Source organism: Aspergillus ruber (genome assembly GCF_000600275.1).
Source record: "Aspergillus ruber CBS 135680 unplaced genomic scaffold scaffold00025, whole genome shotgun sequence".
NCBI lineage: Eukaryota > Fungi > Ascomycota > Eurotiomycetes > Eurotiales > Aspergillaceae > Aspergillus > Aspergillus ruber.
Window position 1 is genome coordinate 236,465 of NW_024467321.1, and position 13,462 is coordinate 249,926.

General features: G+C 49.5%; 5 protein-coding genes across 5 annotated transcripts; 4 read left to right on the forward strand and 1 right to left on the reverse strand.

Moving 5' to 3' along the window:
- Positions 1-117: 117 nt before the first annotated feature.
- On the forward strand, positions 118-2,019 carry EURHEDRAFT_404905 (uncharacterized protein; the record flags this gene model as incomplete). The annotated part of the gene is made up of 5 exons (XM_040780347.1): positions 118-392; positions 448-646; positions 697-898; positions 949-1,245; positions 1,298-2,019. The coding sequence occupies 5 exons, from the start codon at positions 118-120 to the stop codon at positions 2,017-2,019; spliced, it is 1,695 nt and encodes a 564-aa protein (XP_040636430.1).
- Positions 2,020-4,070: 2,051 nt separating this feature from the next.
- Positions 4,071-5,416, forward strand: cpcA (amino acid starvation-responsive transcription factor GCN4). The gene has a single exon (XM_040777872.1). It carries the CDS (start codon positions 4,304-4,306, stop codon positions 5,069-5,071), a length of 768 nt encoding a protein of 255 aa, XP_040636431.1. The 5' UTR covers positions 4,071-4,303; the 3' UTR covers positions 5,072-5,416.
- A 922-nt stretch (positions 5,417-6,338) lies between these two features.
- Positions 6,339-8,109, reverse strand: EURHEDRAFT_461707 (asparagine synthetase domain-containing protein; the record flags this gene model as incomplete). Its single annotated transcript, XM_040784740.1, has 2 exons — positions 6,339-7,370; positions 7,420-8,109. 2 exons carry the CDS (start codon positions 8,107-8,109, stop codon positions 6,339-6,341), a joined length of 1,722 nt encoding a protein of 573 aa, XP_040636432.1.
- Positions 8,110-8,575: 466 nt separating this feature from the next.
- Positions 8,576-10,812, forward strand: EURHEDRAFT_461723 (guanine nucleotide exchange factor VPS9; the record flags this gene model as incomplete). Its single annotated transcript, XM_040784743.1, has 4 exons — positions 8,576-9,719; positions 9,766-9,846; positions 9,904-10,711; positions 10,767-10,812. 4 exons carry the CDS (start codon positions 8,576-8,578, stop codon positions 10,810-10,812), a joined length of 2,079 nt encoding a protein of 692 aa, XP_040636433.1.
- A 422-nt stretch (positions 10,813-11,234) lies between these two features.
- EURHEDRAFT_415106 (uncharacterized protein) lies at positions 11,235-12,104 on the forward strand. Its single transcript, XM_040782601.1, has one exon. It carries the CDS (start codon positions 11,664-11,666, stop codon positions 11,952-11,954), a length of 291 nt encoding a protein of 96 aa, XP_040636434.1. The 5' UTR covers positions 11,235-11,663; the 3' UTR covers positions 11,955-12,104.
- Positions 12,105-13,462: the final 1,358 nt, after the last annotated feature.

Consider the following 13,462-nt stretch of genomic DNA (forward strand, 5'->3'; position numbering starts at 1 on the left):
TTTTTTTTTTTTTTTTTTTTTTTTTTTTTCTCGAACGTTTTTAATCGAGATCCTTCCCTTATATTTCTCTTTTTAATCCTCTATACCGTCTTATAATAACGCCTAATCTTCACCACCATGTCTTCTGAGCCCCAAAAGACCGTCGAGGAGACCCCTGCGGCTGCTCCTGCCACCGAGACCACTCCTGCGCCCACTGAGTCGACTCCCGCTACTGAGACCCCTGCGCAGCCCGAAGCTCCCAAGGAGGAGACCCCTCAGGAGACCACCGAGGCTGCTGCTACCCCTGAGAATGCCGACAAGCCCACCGAAGAGTCCAAGGATGAGAACAAGAAGGATGAAGTGACTCCTGCCAGCGAGGGCCAGCTTGGCTACAAGGCCCCTGGTCTGGTCAAGTGAGTTTCTAGAAGGTATCCAGAACATAATGAACAAGATACTAATAACGAACAGGTCTCTCCGTTTCTCCAAGCGTTTCTTCTACTTCCAGGATGATGCTGTCGAGGCCAAGCAACTCGCTGTCTTCCACCAGCACGAGAAGCCCGCTGTTGCCAACCCTATTGCCGCCTGGGCTAGCCAGACCGGTAAGGGTCTCTTTTTCTTCACCAAGCGCGCTGAAGACAAGGCCACCCCCGCTGGTATTTTCGGCTTGGTATGTGCTCGATATCATTCAGCTTCGATGGTTGGCTCTAACAAGAACAGGCCGATGCCACCGACCTCACCAAGGAGGGTGCCACCGAGTTCCTCTTCAAGGTGAACGGTACCAAACACACCTTCCAGGCCGGCAACGCTGCTGAGCGTGACAGCTGGGTCGCTGCTCTCGAGGCCAGGATCGCCGACGCCAAGTCTGAGAAGGAGGCTATCACCGGCAGCGATGGTTACAAGGCTGAGCTCGAGAAGCTGAGTAAGTGACAATTCCCGAGTCCTAAGTGATTGCAAGCTAACAACTTCCAGACAAGCCCGCTGGCGCTGAGGCTGCCAAGAAGCCCATTGAGAACAAGGAAGAGGCTAAGGAGGAGCCCAAGGAGGAGGCCACTCCTGCTGAGGAGAGCGCCGAGAACAAGGAAAACAAGGACAAGTCCGCCAAGAGCCGTTCTCAGTCTCGCAAGCGCGCTAGTCTCTTCGGATCCCTCCTCGGCAAGAAGGAGGAAACCGAGGAGAAGAAGGAAGAGAAGCCTGAGGAGGCCAAGACTGAGGCCAACACCGAAGCTCCTGCTGAATCTGCTCAGGCCACTGAGACTCCTGCCGAGGGTGAGTACACCGTACTGGGACTACGTAGCAGCATAAGGCTAACTGGTTATAGCTACCCCTGCCGTCGAATCTGCTGAGAACAAGGAGGAGAACAAGGCCGAGCAGAAGGAAGAGAACAAGGAAGAAAAGAAGGAAGAGAACAAGGAGGAGAAGAAGGAGGAGAAGAAGGACGACAAGGAAGAGAAGAAAGACAAGAAGGCTGAGAAGTCTAAGCGCAGCTCCTTGTTCGGCAACTTCTTTCAGAAGGTCAGCAGCCCCTCTCAGGAGAAGACTGAGAAGGAGGCCGCCGCTCCCGCTGAGTCCTCGGTCGCCAGCACCGCCCCCCAGCTCGATAACCCTGTCGAGGGTGCTGCTGGCAAGCCCATCGAGCCTGAGAGCGTGACCGCTCCCGCTGACGGCGAGGCCGCCAAGGACGCTTCTGCCGCCCAGTCTCCTGCTGAGACCCCCAAGGACAAACGCCGCACCTCTTTCTTCGGCAACTTTGGTAAGAAAAAGGGTGACTCTTCCGACACTGAGGACGCTGAGGGCAAGAAGGGCAACAAGCTCGGCGGTCTTTTCCGCAAGCCTAGCAAGGCTGTGAAGTTGGACAACCAGAAGGAGGAGACTCCTGCCGACTCCGAGGCCAAGGCTGAGGACAAGCCCGAGCCTGTCGCTAAGGACGCTCCCGCTGAGGAGAAGCCCGCCCAGGAGGAATCCAAGCCCGCTGAGGCCCCTGCTGAGGAGTCCAAGACCAACAACGTCACTTCTTCCACTCCTGTCCAGGCTGCCGCATGAACTATCAGTCGTCCGAGGCGCATCGTGGAATACGAGCGATGGTGGGATCAACCCTACTTGCCCCTTAGTGCCTCGACCGTGAGTTGAAGTTTTTGCATTCTACGAAGCTGTTTTGCATAATTTCTAAAAACGAACAAGTGAGAACGAGAAAAGAGCACAAAAATCAGAAAAAAAAAAGAGTTCATGTTTGTTTGTTGGATTTTTTTTTTTTTTTTCGCACTGGCGCATGTTCTCTCTGGATACCTCACCATTGAGCACAGTGTCAATGATACCCAATGCTGCTTTGACATTTCTTTTCTGCTTGTCGAAGTCAGTTTTTTCCATTCCTTTATGATATCCCCTCGCAACGATACCCGGACACGGCCTCGTTGTGTGTTCCCGTTGTGCGCAGACTAGATCGATACCATGTGACGCGTTGTTGGCTTGCTGTTGTTTGTTTGTTTTGTTGCTATTGGGTTGCTTTTTGCGTTGATACCCTGTGGGGGAAAAGAAGCGGATGCAGTCGTGTTTGGATGTCTCCTCTCTGACTGACCGCGATTATCATTAGTACCGCTGTTAATGTTGGGCTGGCTTCGGTCGGTCCATGTATAATCTCCAGTAGGTAATAATTAATAGAGTATTCTTATTCTTGTTCTATCATTATTTTTGTATTTCCCGTGTTGTAGTAAATACAGTAAGCGAAAGAACCGCATTGCCTACGTGGTCGATTGAACAACAGCGAGAATAGCCGAGGGGGAGTGATGATAACACCGTGTCGCCGAACACCCGCGGGATTTGCAGCGGTCGGGCTAACTCGATCGGGAGTCCGACGGAGTAGTAGTGTATGTATCCGTACAAGTGCCCAAGTGTTAACGGAGGACGCGCTTTTGACGACGTCAACTCTTGAAAAAAGGTTCAGCCGCAGTGAGGCTCAAGCGGGGAGTCAATTAGGGAAAGATCGTGGACCAGATGCATGATGGGGAAGGCTTAGCCGGTGGCTGCCTTGAATGTTGACGCAGAAATGCGCCGTAGGAACTGTCGCTGTGATGCCTAGTACTCGATTATTTTATCTATTATTGGCCAATGGCCTTGATTTCATCACTATGGCCTTACTGATCCATCCAGACCGATATTCTGAGATACTTTGTGCGCAACGCAATTTCCCGTGTAGTCGCAGGTACCTCGTATATGCTTTTAGGGGAAGTGCAGAATTGGCCAATTACAGACCTCAGTAGGTGTGAGTCACAGTTGGTGTCGCTAAGCACGGGCCATACTAGTCCTAATATGGACTAGAGAAACTGACCGGGGCAGTGCAAACTCTGATTGGTCTGAGTGAGGTCACGGGCGCACGGGAGAACGGGCAGTTTAAGAAGTGCCTGATTTCCCCCTCTCGCTGCCTGGTCGCTATTTTTCTCTTTTTTTCTCGCTTCAATTCTTCCACACTACTCCTCTCCTTCTCTGCATAAAATACTGCTATCATTCACCACCTTTTATTTGATATTATCTTTCCAACTTCACCATTCAGAATCTAGAGCTTCCACTTACCGACTTTAATCACCGTCAAAATGAACTCCTGCTAAGCTCTTCAGTCTTTGAGAGCCCGTCTTTCTCCTTCGAGACAGACACCATTAATCCTTTACGGACTACGTCGATTCAGCCTCGTGCCTCTTCTATTCCTCCTTCAGAGTCTCCCATCCCAGAACCTCTGAACTTTAGCCTCGCCTCGAGTAGCTCAAGTTCTTCCAACAACAACATTTCTACGTTCGACTTAACGTCGTTCATCACGGATACCAATCAGCAACCATGGCTTCCCTCATCTCCTTCGCAGCCTCAGGCTCCCAAATCAGAATCCAAAGACAACAAGAACAACAACAGCGGCAACAACTCCCTTCAGGAGGACTTTGTGCTCTTTCCAACAACACCCGCGCCCGTGCCGACGACAACGCCTTCGCGTGCGCCTGCTCCAACAACTACAACCCATAAACCCTCGGCCTTGGAACCTTTCCTGGTCCAGTCCCAGCAGAATCGTCTTCGACAGCTTCAGCAGCAGCCCAGTCAATTAGTGACCAGGTCTCTTCCGCAGCCGACCGGATTTCCTCAGTCTTCATTGTCTTCGTCGTTTAATCACTCCAATACTTCCGTTCGGAAGTACGCTTCGCGTTATCACGCCGCCTCTGTGCCTTTTAATTCGCCCCGTCCTCCCGTTCCACTCTTCAACAGTTCCGGTAGTTATTCCACTTGGAATCGTCAGTATCAGAAACAGCTACAGTGGAAACAGTTTCAGAATTACCAGCGTCGCCGCCTCATGTCGCAGTCTAATCTCATCCAAGGCCTGGAAATGTCTGATTTTTTTAATGATATCCCGTCGCACCCCTTTGGGAACGACTTCGACACCACTGTGCTCTCCCCTCAGCAATTCTCTACTGCGGGTTTGGGGCCAGTTCCTGACTCGATAGCTGGTGCTCCCTCGGGCACTATCTCGCCCCAGGATCTGATGATGGATGCCTCGGCCCCGCCGTCGGCTTCTCTTACGGATTTGAGCACGCCGTCCTTCGAGTCGCCCGGATATTTCAGCCAAGACCCTTCCCCCATGTTCACGGAGTTGGAGTTCCCGCCAGGCCACGAGCAGTGGGATCCTCTTTTCCCCACTAATGACACCGATGCCTTCTCGGCTGCATTTGACTCTACTGCCATGGAGGTCGCCGCGGCCATGCCTCCCCCTAAGGCTTCAGTCCTCCCTGTTCCTCCATCTCCGGTGGTCAATGTTCCCTCGTCTCCTGCACCTCAACTCGCTCCTTCTCCTTCTCCTTCGCGTGCGTCCTCTACCAAACCTTCGTCTGTCGCTGGAGTAAATGCTCGTCAGCGCAAGCCTTTGCCTGTCATCAAGTTTGACTCGAACGACCCAGTTGCAATGAAACGTGCCCGGAATACCGAGGCCGCCCGCAAGTCTCGAGCTCGCAAGTTGCAGCGACAGGATGAATTGGAACACCGAATTGCTGAGCTTGAAAGTTCTCTTGAGGAGTCGCAGAAGCGTGAGGCATACTGGAAGGCTCTTGCCCAGAACAAGGCATAATTTAGTTTTGTTGCTTTTTAGTTCTATATCCCCGCTGTGTTGGCGTGTTGTTTTCCGGGTTGTTTATTATGTGGTTTTTGAGCGGTGAGCGGAGCCTTGAGCCCTGTCACTGTACGTCAGACGTAATTGTCAGTTTTGGCGGTTAAAAGTTTCTTATCGTTTTCTTTTTTTGGTTCTATGTTTTTCTGCGTGTTGGCCGATCGGTTCTGACGTCTCCTACGACTGTTTTGCGGTTGTAGTACGATTGACTCGTGATCGTGCTTAATAGTTTGCTTACTTTTTATCGCTACCAGATTGTCAACTTGAATTCAATTCACTACGTCCATATCAAATTCGTACAAGTAGATCATGCTCCATGTAGTTTATTATTGCGTCTCCATCGATGTAAAGTACACACTACCAGCTCAGACTTGCCTTTTAAACCCCTCATAAACCAACTCTCTTCTCTTCCATAGATACACCATTTACCATCTATCCTCTGACCAACAACCCATCCATACCTCTTCTTCTAACAACCAACAATTGCAGCGTGAAGGAGGCCAATGAACGAAGTCAAAGGCAGCAAGAACTAATGATAAACAATGTGGAAGAGGGGACAGGGAGCAGGTTTCGGAAGTATCTGAAATTTTGTCATCATTGCTGGTTTGTACGTTGCATTTGCATCGTACTCAGTGTAAATAAGGTAGAGGATGCTGAAGAGGAAGGATCTATCAAAGGGGCCAGAGCGTTCTGGCGGAGTATACCGCTTTCTGTTGTTGGTTAGTGGGATTTGGGGCTTTGGGGTGGCCCTAATCGGAAGGAGAGCTCCTTCTTTCTTCTCTTCATTTCCTTGGTGCTCTCGATTGACTCTCTTCGCTTTAATCGAGATTATCGATTTCTTATCATCATTTAACAAACTTGAGTGATTGATAAGTGGATATCCACTCTAGATGCCTGTGGAACTATTCACCAACGCTACATCTCTTTCTTCATAGCAGTTCAGTCATAAGCACGGAAGACACCGTCTAGTGTGACACTTGCCTTTTAAAGCTTCATCCCAAGCCCGACATGTCCTTGAAACCTTGAAAAGCAGCAGGTTTTCGACTACCGGATAGTTTCTGAGAACGTTTGGAAATTCTGTCCCGTCACGAATTATGTTTTCTGTCAGAGATTGAGAAAACTAAGATATCATGCCCCCTTCACTCGATAGAAGGCCAGAGATTATAGTTTCGCTCGAGTATCCAACCACTCACAATAAATATGCAATACGTATCCGGTATCAATAGAATTAGCTCAATGCATCTGTCCCCTTCGTACGACCCTTCTCCATCTTAGCCGTCCTAGACCCAAACTGAATAGCTCGCTTTTTCTCCCGCGAGACCTTCTCCATACCCAACTTGATAGCAACAAGCCTGAGTGCCTTCTTCTCTGCATCAAGCCCCTTCTCTGACTCCGGGATTTCAGAATCAGCCATTCCAAATCCACACTTTTCCCAGATCGGGGTCTGCAAAACCCAAGACACAAACTCCTCGTCAAGAAATGGATACCGTGCTTCGCGACCCCAGGTGCAGAGGATTCTATCGTCGCGGCCGAGGTTTCGTTTCCCAAGACGGCTGACATCTAGATGTACTTCGTCGATCAAACCTTGATATCCGTTGCGATTGAATGCGACTCCGTGCCTGCCGTACCCAGCAAATAATTCGTCTGCGCCGAGCCCTGAGAGTAAAACACGGGAAGGGGTTGTGTAAGGGAATGCTTCTTCGCCTTCGTACGCCGTACCTTGTCCCCTGGATGCAAAGTATAACGCGCATGCGATTGAAAGGTCCATTTCGGTATTATGTGGTCTCATGAGGCGTTTTATGCGATCTCGATGGGAAATTGTTTCCATGTAGGGTACGTCGATTGCAACAAGTCGCCATTTACGGTCTGGACAGATCCTTTGTAACTCTGCGAATGCTGATCGTCCGGTTATACGGTCTGGACAGCTTTCGTAGACTGATTCCGTGGGGGTTTCTTTGCTTCTTGCGGCTGCTGCTGCAACACGAGGGTTTTCAAAGGCAACGTTGAGGAGGTCGATTGTTTCATTGCTTGGCAGGATTTCGTGGGAGAGTCTGGCGAGGAGCGTGCAGTCGAGGCCACCGGAGAATAGCACGGCTACTTTTGTTGCGTCCTGGCCTTGACCTTGGCCTGGGACGTTTTTGACCCTCGGCTTGAGGGATTGGCGGAGTTTTTGCTCGAGCTCACCGACGACAGTTGATTCTATGGTTAAGCTGGGATTGCCGTTGGGGACGGATTTGTTCATTGGTGGGATTGGGTTTATCTACACTCCGTCAGTACAAATTCCCACCAGCACTAGGACTGTCACGTACGGGGCAGTTCGCTCGTAAGTCTTTATCATTCGACCAAGGTAGAGTTTGAATGCTATACGCTGTAGTCGTACCAGGAGCCGTGAGATCAATCATGTGCACTCCATTTGTATCAACTTCCTCGAAAACAGTTGAAGATGTGCCATCACACAAACTGCAAAGTTTTAAGCTTCCATTCTCATTGATACCAAGCAGAAGAGACCGCCTCCCCAGACAATCCCTGCTAAAGAACAATTTCGAGCTGAGAGCATCATAAAACACGAATGAGAAAGGGCCTGATATGCTACTGATCAGATCCGCAAACCGTTGAACAACATCCCCAGATGCAGATGATGGTTTAGCTGCCTGCAAGAATAGTTGAAAAATCAATTTCGTGTCATTGTCCTGAACAGGTTCTCCGGCTACTTTCCAAGCCTCCCCGTTCCAACAGAGCACGGATTGACTTTCTTTGTCCACCAGGGGTTGAGAGTGAAAATGGTCCCCCCTTAATGACAACACAGTCGAAATGAAGGTCAAGTGAGCAGGAACAGTCTTCAAGAGTTGACCATCATCTTTAGCGTCATGGATCTGGATATCCCGGTGAACATTGTGGGCTCGGAAACTGTCTGGCCCTCGTTGCCGTAGCAAATCGCATGTCTCTTCACTTGGGAGCACGGGTCCCGCCGTGCTTAAGGAGAAAAAAATCCCACACATTGACACTGGCGTGTTTGAATAAATGTATTCCTCGGGGCAACCGTAGTAATCTGTCGGCTTATCCGGGACAATGATGATCCAAGCCCCGTACGAAGTGGGTCCACCATGATGCCCGCCGCGGCGCTTTGTCGATTATTCTCGAGGATGAAATGAACAACAACTCTTTCCTCTGTCTGGCATTTGCAGCAGAGCTCACTGATAGACTTTAGATCACACCTCATGATGCTCCAAGTTCCCGCTTGAACCGCGCTCCTCACCTACTAATTTACCGTTGGGAATCGCATGCAGATAGCTTATGTCTACCACCGAACCGCCAGCTTCCCCGAGTCTTACTGGGCAGGGAGATGCTTATCCAACCCCTCCCCATGAAGGGACCGAAGAATTGCAGCAGGTGACTGAGTCGATCTGTCAGGAACCAGTGATGGAGGTCACGACTACGGAAAAGGAGAATGTACAGGAGACCGGGATGAAGCCAGAAACTCCGCACGAGCCAGAAACGGCTGCACCTACCATGAAGGCTCCGCCCACTACGCCGTCACGCAATGAGTCGCTTCCGGAGAAAATGAAGGGACTTTCGGTGTCGACTAATATACCCGAAGACCGACCATCGTCGTCCAGCGACGCACCCCCTCCGCCGCCGGCTAAGGACGAAGTCTACCTCAACCCAGCTAACACCAACAAACCTACGCATCCTCCGCAATCTCCAATCGATCTATCTTCGGAATGGAACGAGAAAGAGCTGCCGGATGTTCCTGGGGGGCAAGTGCTAGGTGACAACAAGGGAATGCTAGGTGCGGAAGATGGCCGGGACCAAGACTCCTCGCAGCCCGAAATCCAGAGCATTATGGGACAATTTCAGGAAGGTCCAGAGCAGCTAATCTCGCCACGTTTGGAACTTGCTGAACAGTTCTTTGGTAATTACCCACCTCGCAAATCAAGCTTGGACCACAAAAAGAAAGTCGAAGTCGCCCCTGGCCCGGCTGGAACAGCACCCTCTTCGTCCGAAAAGCAGCCTGCACGCGCCCCTAGCAACCCACATATACACGATGAAGATATGTTAAGCCGGCGTTCCTCAAGTTCTACAGCACCTCCACCACCTGAGCCTGAGAAACGATTCGACTTTCATCGATTCCTGGAACAACTACGTCATCGTACTGCAGACCCTGTTGCTAAATTCCTGCGCTCGTTTCTTCACGAATTCGGAAAGAGACAATGGATGGTCCATGAACAGGTTAAGATTATTAGTGACTTCCTGGCGTTCATTACGAACAAGATGGCTATGTGTGAGGTTTGGAGGGACGTTTCGGACAATGAATTCGATAATGCCAAGGAGGGAATGGAGAAGCTTGTGATGAATCGATTATATTCGCAGACATTTTCCCCGGCTATCCCACAACCACCCTCGATCCCGCGGAGTGCAAGTCGAAGCAAGCGGAGAGAACTTGAAAGGCTTCATGGGCCGTGGAGACGAGGTCAACACCAGGAAGATATTGAGCGGGATGACGTCCTCGCACAGAAGATGAAGATCTATAGCTGGGTACGGGAAGAGCATCTGGATATTTCGTCAGTGAATAATCATGGTCGTCGATTTCTTAATCTAGCGCAGCAAGGTGAATATTTCTTTTATATCCTGTGATGCATATACCTGACATGGAGCAGAGCTCATGAAGATCAACGGGTACCGGGCACCGCGCGATAAGGTTATTTGCATTTTGAATTGCTGCAAAGTTATTTTTGGTAAGTGATCAGGTTTCGCAGATCGCGAATAAGGATAATGCTGATACAATTTTGTAGGTCTACTAAGGAATTCCAAGAAAGGAGATACTTCGGCTGATTCATTCGTGCCACTGCTGATTTTTGTGGTGCTACGAGCCAACCCTGAACATTTGGTTTCTAACATTCAGTATATTCTTCGTTTCCGCAACCAGGAGAAGCTTGGGGGGGAAGCAGGCTACTATCTGTCTTCATTGTCTGGAGCCATTCAATTCATTGAAACACTTGACAGGACAAGTTTGACAGTGAGCGACGAAGAGTTTGAGCACAATGTCGAGGCTGCTGTATCTGCTATTGCCGAGCAGAACCGCCAAACCGAGACCATGGAGCAGAAAGCAGCAGAGCGTTCGGACAGTCCGCAAGAGTCAGCGCGGAGTTCTGTCGAAGGTCAGCGGAACATGGGGCGAAAGGATCCATCCAGCGACGAAGATACGGCGCCGGTCGCCGGGTTGCTGCGGACTATTCAGAAGCCATTGTCGACAATCGGAAGAATGTTCTCAGACGAGCCGGATTCGCCGCAAGATCGACACTCACCGTCTGGCGCATCACCTTTATCTCCGGCACCCCCGCGACTTTCTCCTAACGTGTACCAACCTCCTCGTCATAGTACTGAGGAACGACGGTCAGGTGAGAGGCCACGGGCACAGCAGCATCTTGAACGTGTTTTGGATGCACAGGATGCGGCTGCGCGTCAAGCCAGCGCGGAAGATGCACAGGCGCGGCAGATACAGCGTGTGGAGCACAATGATGTAGTAGAAACATTGTCAAACATGTTTCCTAATCTCGACCGGGAAGTCATTGACGATGTGGTCAAGATAAAGCAGGGGAGGTAAGTAGATCCGTAAATGGTTAACCAACATAGGGTAGGAGCTGACGGTATACAGGGTTGGTTTAGCTGTGGATGCATGTCTTGCCTTGAGCGCTGAGTAGATACATACTTATTGATTTACGTATACTTTTTACTTTCGAGTATATACTGTGTCGGCCCTTGGTAGCTAGCGTATCTCCAATATACAAGGCTTTCGAATGCCCCAAAGTGATATACAAACACTGCAAACATATTTTATTCTGAATAAGCAAGGGGTATACAGTCACCAATAATATTCTTTAATTAGCTCTCGCTTAACACTAGTGCATCGCCCTTTCCCCACTCATCCTTATATAAACCTTTTCTCCCCGCCACCCTTTAGACTTTTTTTTTTTTTTTCTTCATACTTACCTTGTTTGGGTGGCTGCGCTCAAGTAGGCGGCTTACCACGGATTGGGCCCTGCATTGCACAGCGCGGCGGAGCAGTCCGTTCAACGGCCTTCGGGTCATTGACAGGCGTATTCTTTGGCACCGTTCCTCTCGAGGACATTTCTTCATTTCCTTTTCATCAGTTCTTGAGCTATATGCTCGAGGGTGAAGAAGAGGTTTCTAGCATCTGTAAATTTTGGAATTGAATAGAAGCGGCTTAAAAATGGAAGTATTTGATGTAGCCTAAAAATTATGTTAGTCGCTTCGCTATGTTTAGAACGAAACGGCTGAAGTGGCGGACGATGAATAACGTTACCATAAACGGCATTGACTCAGTCATAGCACAGCCACTATAGCCACCGTTCCTATCTAGCAATGACGTCCCGCTCTTATCGCCACAGTTGAGTCGATATAAATATACTTACATCCGTACTTTGTACATTGCTACCTCATCCATCTATCCCCAGAACATTATCACTCCTACGAACACGCACAGATACAAAACCTCCACATAACAACACTCATTGAATCAAAACAGCCCAAAATGCCAATCCCCACTTACGACCAGACCAAATCCTCCAACGAAACCCGCCCCTCTGGCTCCGCAGGCCACGCCTCCATCGAAGCCCTCTCGGGCATGGAAAACAATAGCAGCGGCCGTCTCGTGGGCACTGGCTCCGGTGGCGTGGTAACGGCGCCCGGATACATTGCGGCTGAGAATTCGGATCTTTTGGAGAATGCGGGGAGCGATCGGGCGTTGAGTAAGGAGGAGGCGGATCGGTTGTATGAGGAAAGGATGGAGGAGGAGTATGCAAAGAGGGAGGGGGGTGCTTGATTAAATACCTGACGCAATGTGATGGGTTTTGATTGTATATTTTCCATATGAAAACTTGTACATTAATTACGAACGGATACTCTGTACTGTACTGGATAAACAGGTATTGCATGATAATTATGTTTACACTTCTTTAATATACAACGGTGTTTTTGTCAAAATGACTTACTATATGTGATTTCATATGGGTAAGAAATCGTATTCCTAGACCTTTTCAATGATAGAAGTATTTCGTCATCCAATGTGTGGCATGTGAGTTTTTGTCGTGCTCCCACTATTCATCAAACAACCAGTTTCCCATCAGCCATCCATATTGTATCCAAATCATCAACGCATTACACTAATGTTTGCCCGTCAAACCAATGCCATCTTTCGCTGGTACATTCCACCCACTTCCACAAGATTGAGATTGCTGGGAAAAGAAAAAAAAAAAACCCTCGAATACCTCCCACTAGATAACCAATCTACATTTTCAGACCTGCAGGGCTTTACGAGCTTCTGCTGAGCCTTCTCTATACCGAAGAATTACTGTAGACTGGGATGCGTCTCGTCTCCGCTCACCACTCCAACTCCTGCGTACCTTCTTCGCAAGACCGGAATTAGCAGATTTCATGTATCATGTGGTGTTTTTCCGGCAGTATTATACAGATGTTGAATGGTTAAGCTGGCTGAATTCATGGCATTTGCGGGATTGGCCCCGAGAACGGACAGTACTCATCGACGTGGTTGACAAAACAATCGACCTCATCCAGCGAGCTCGATTTCCTGATGCAGATGGATGGATCCAGGCGCTCTACGAAGGGGATCTCCATACCTTCTGGACGGTTTGTATCTCCAAGCTCCTTAATTTGAGGACGATTTGCTTAGATTTCTCGTTCGCTTGGCAAGCTGGGTATCCTGGTCGGATGGTGAAGCATGCACTTCTAGCGTCAATAACATACTGCCGCAATTTAAGGCGCTTCAGATGGTTGGTTATAGTGGGAATATGCCGTTTTCAAAGCCATGCGGTCACCTACCAGGCGAGTTGGAGGAAATAGAAGGGTTTCCGTCCATCTACAACAAGGAACAATTTATGGGGTGGTTTTATTTACTGGCACTCCAATATGTGGCTGCTATCCGGCTGAGGGATATCATGGAACTAAAACAAGCACGCCAACCAAAGTTCAAGTGCAACCTTGGGAACCTATGCACCCTGGTACTGGCCTGGTCGACTGTTACAGAAGAGGATGTCCTGTTTCTCCTTGGTTAGACGAAGACTTCCAAGAACCTCCACCTGGGCCTAGCATGTTCATGGCTCGACAAAGTGCTCTTCAAAAGGCGAACCCATCGTCCACGCACTAAGCTCAGTCAGTGAAAGCGTAGAGAAACTGTCTGTTGGCCTTGACTGCTACCCGCGCGTCTATGAAGAATACCTCACTTGCGAGGTTTGTAAAGCGCTATACATCCCATTTCACGAGATTTTGAAGAAAGAACATCCTTCGTCTGCAAAGTGCTGAGATCCCGGTATT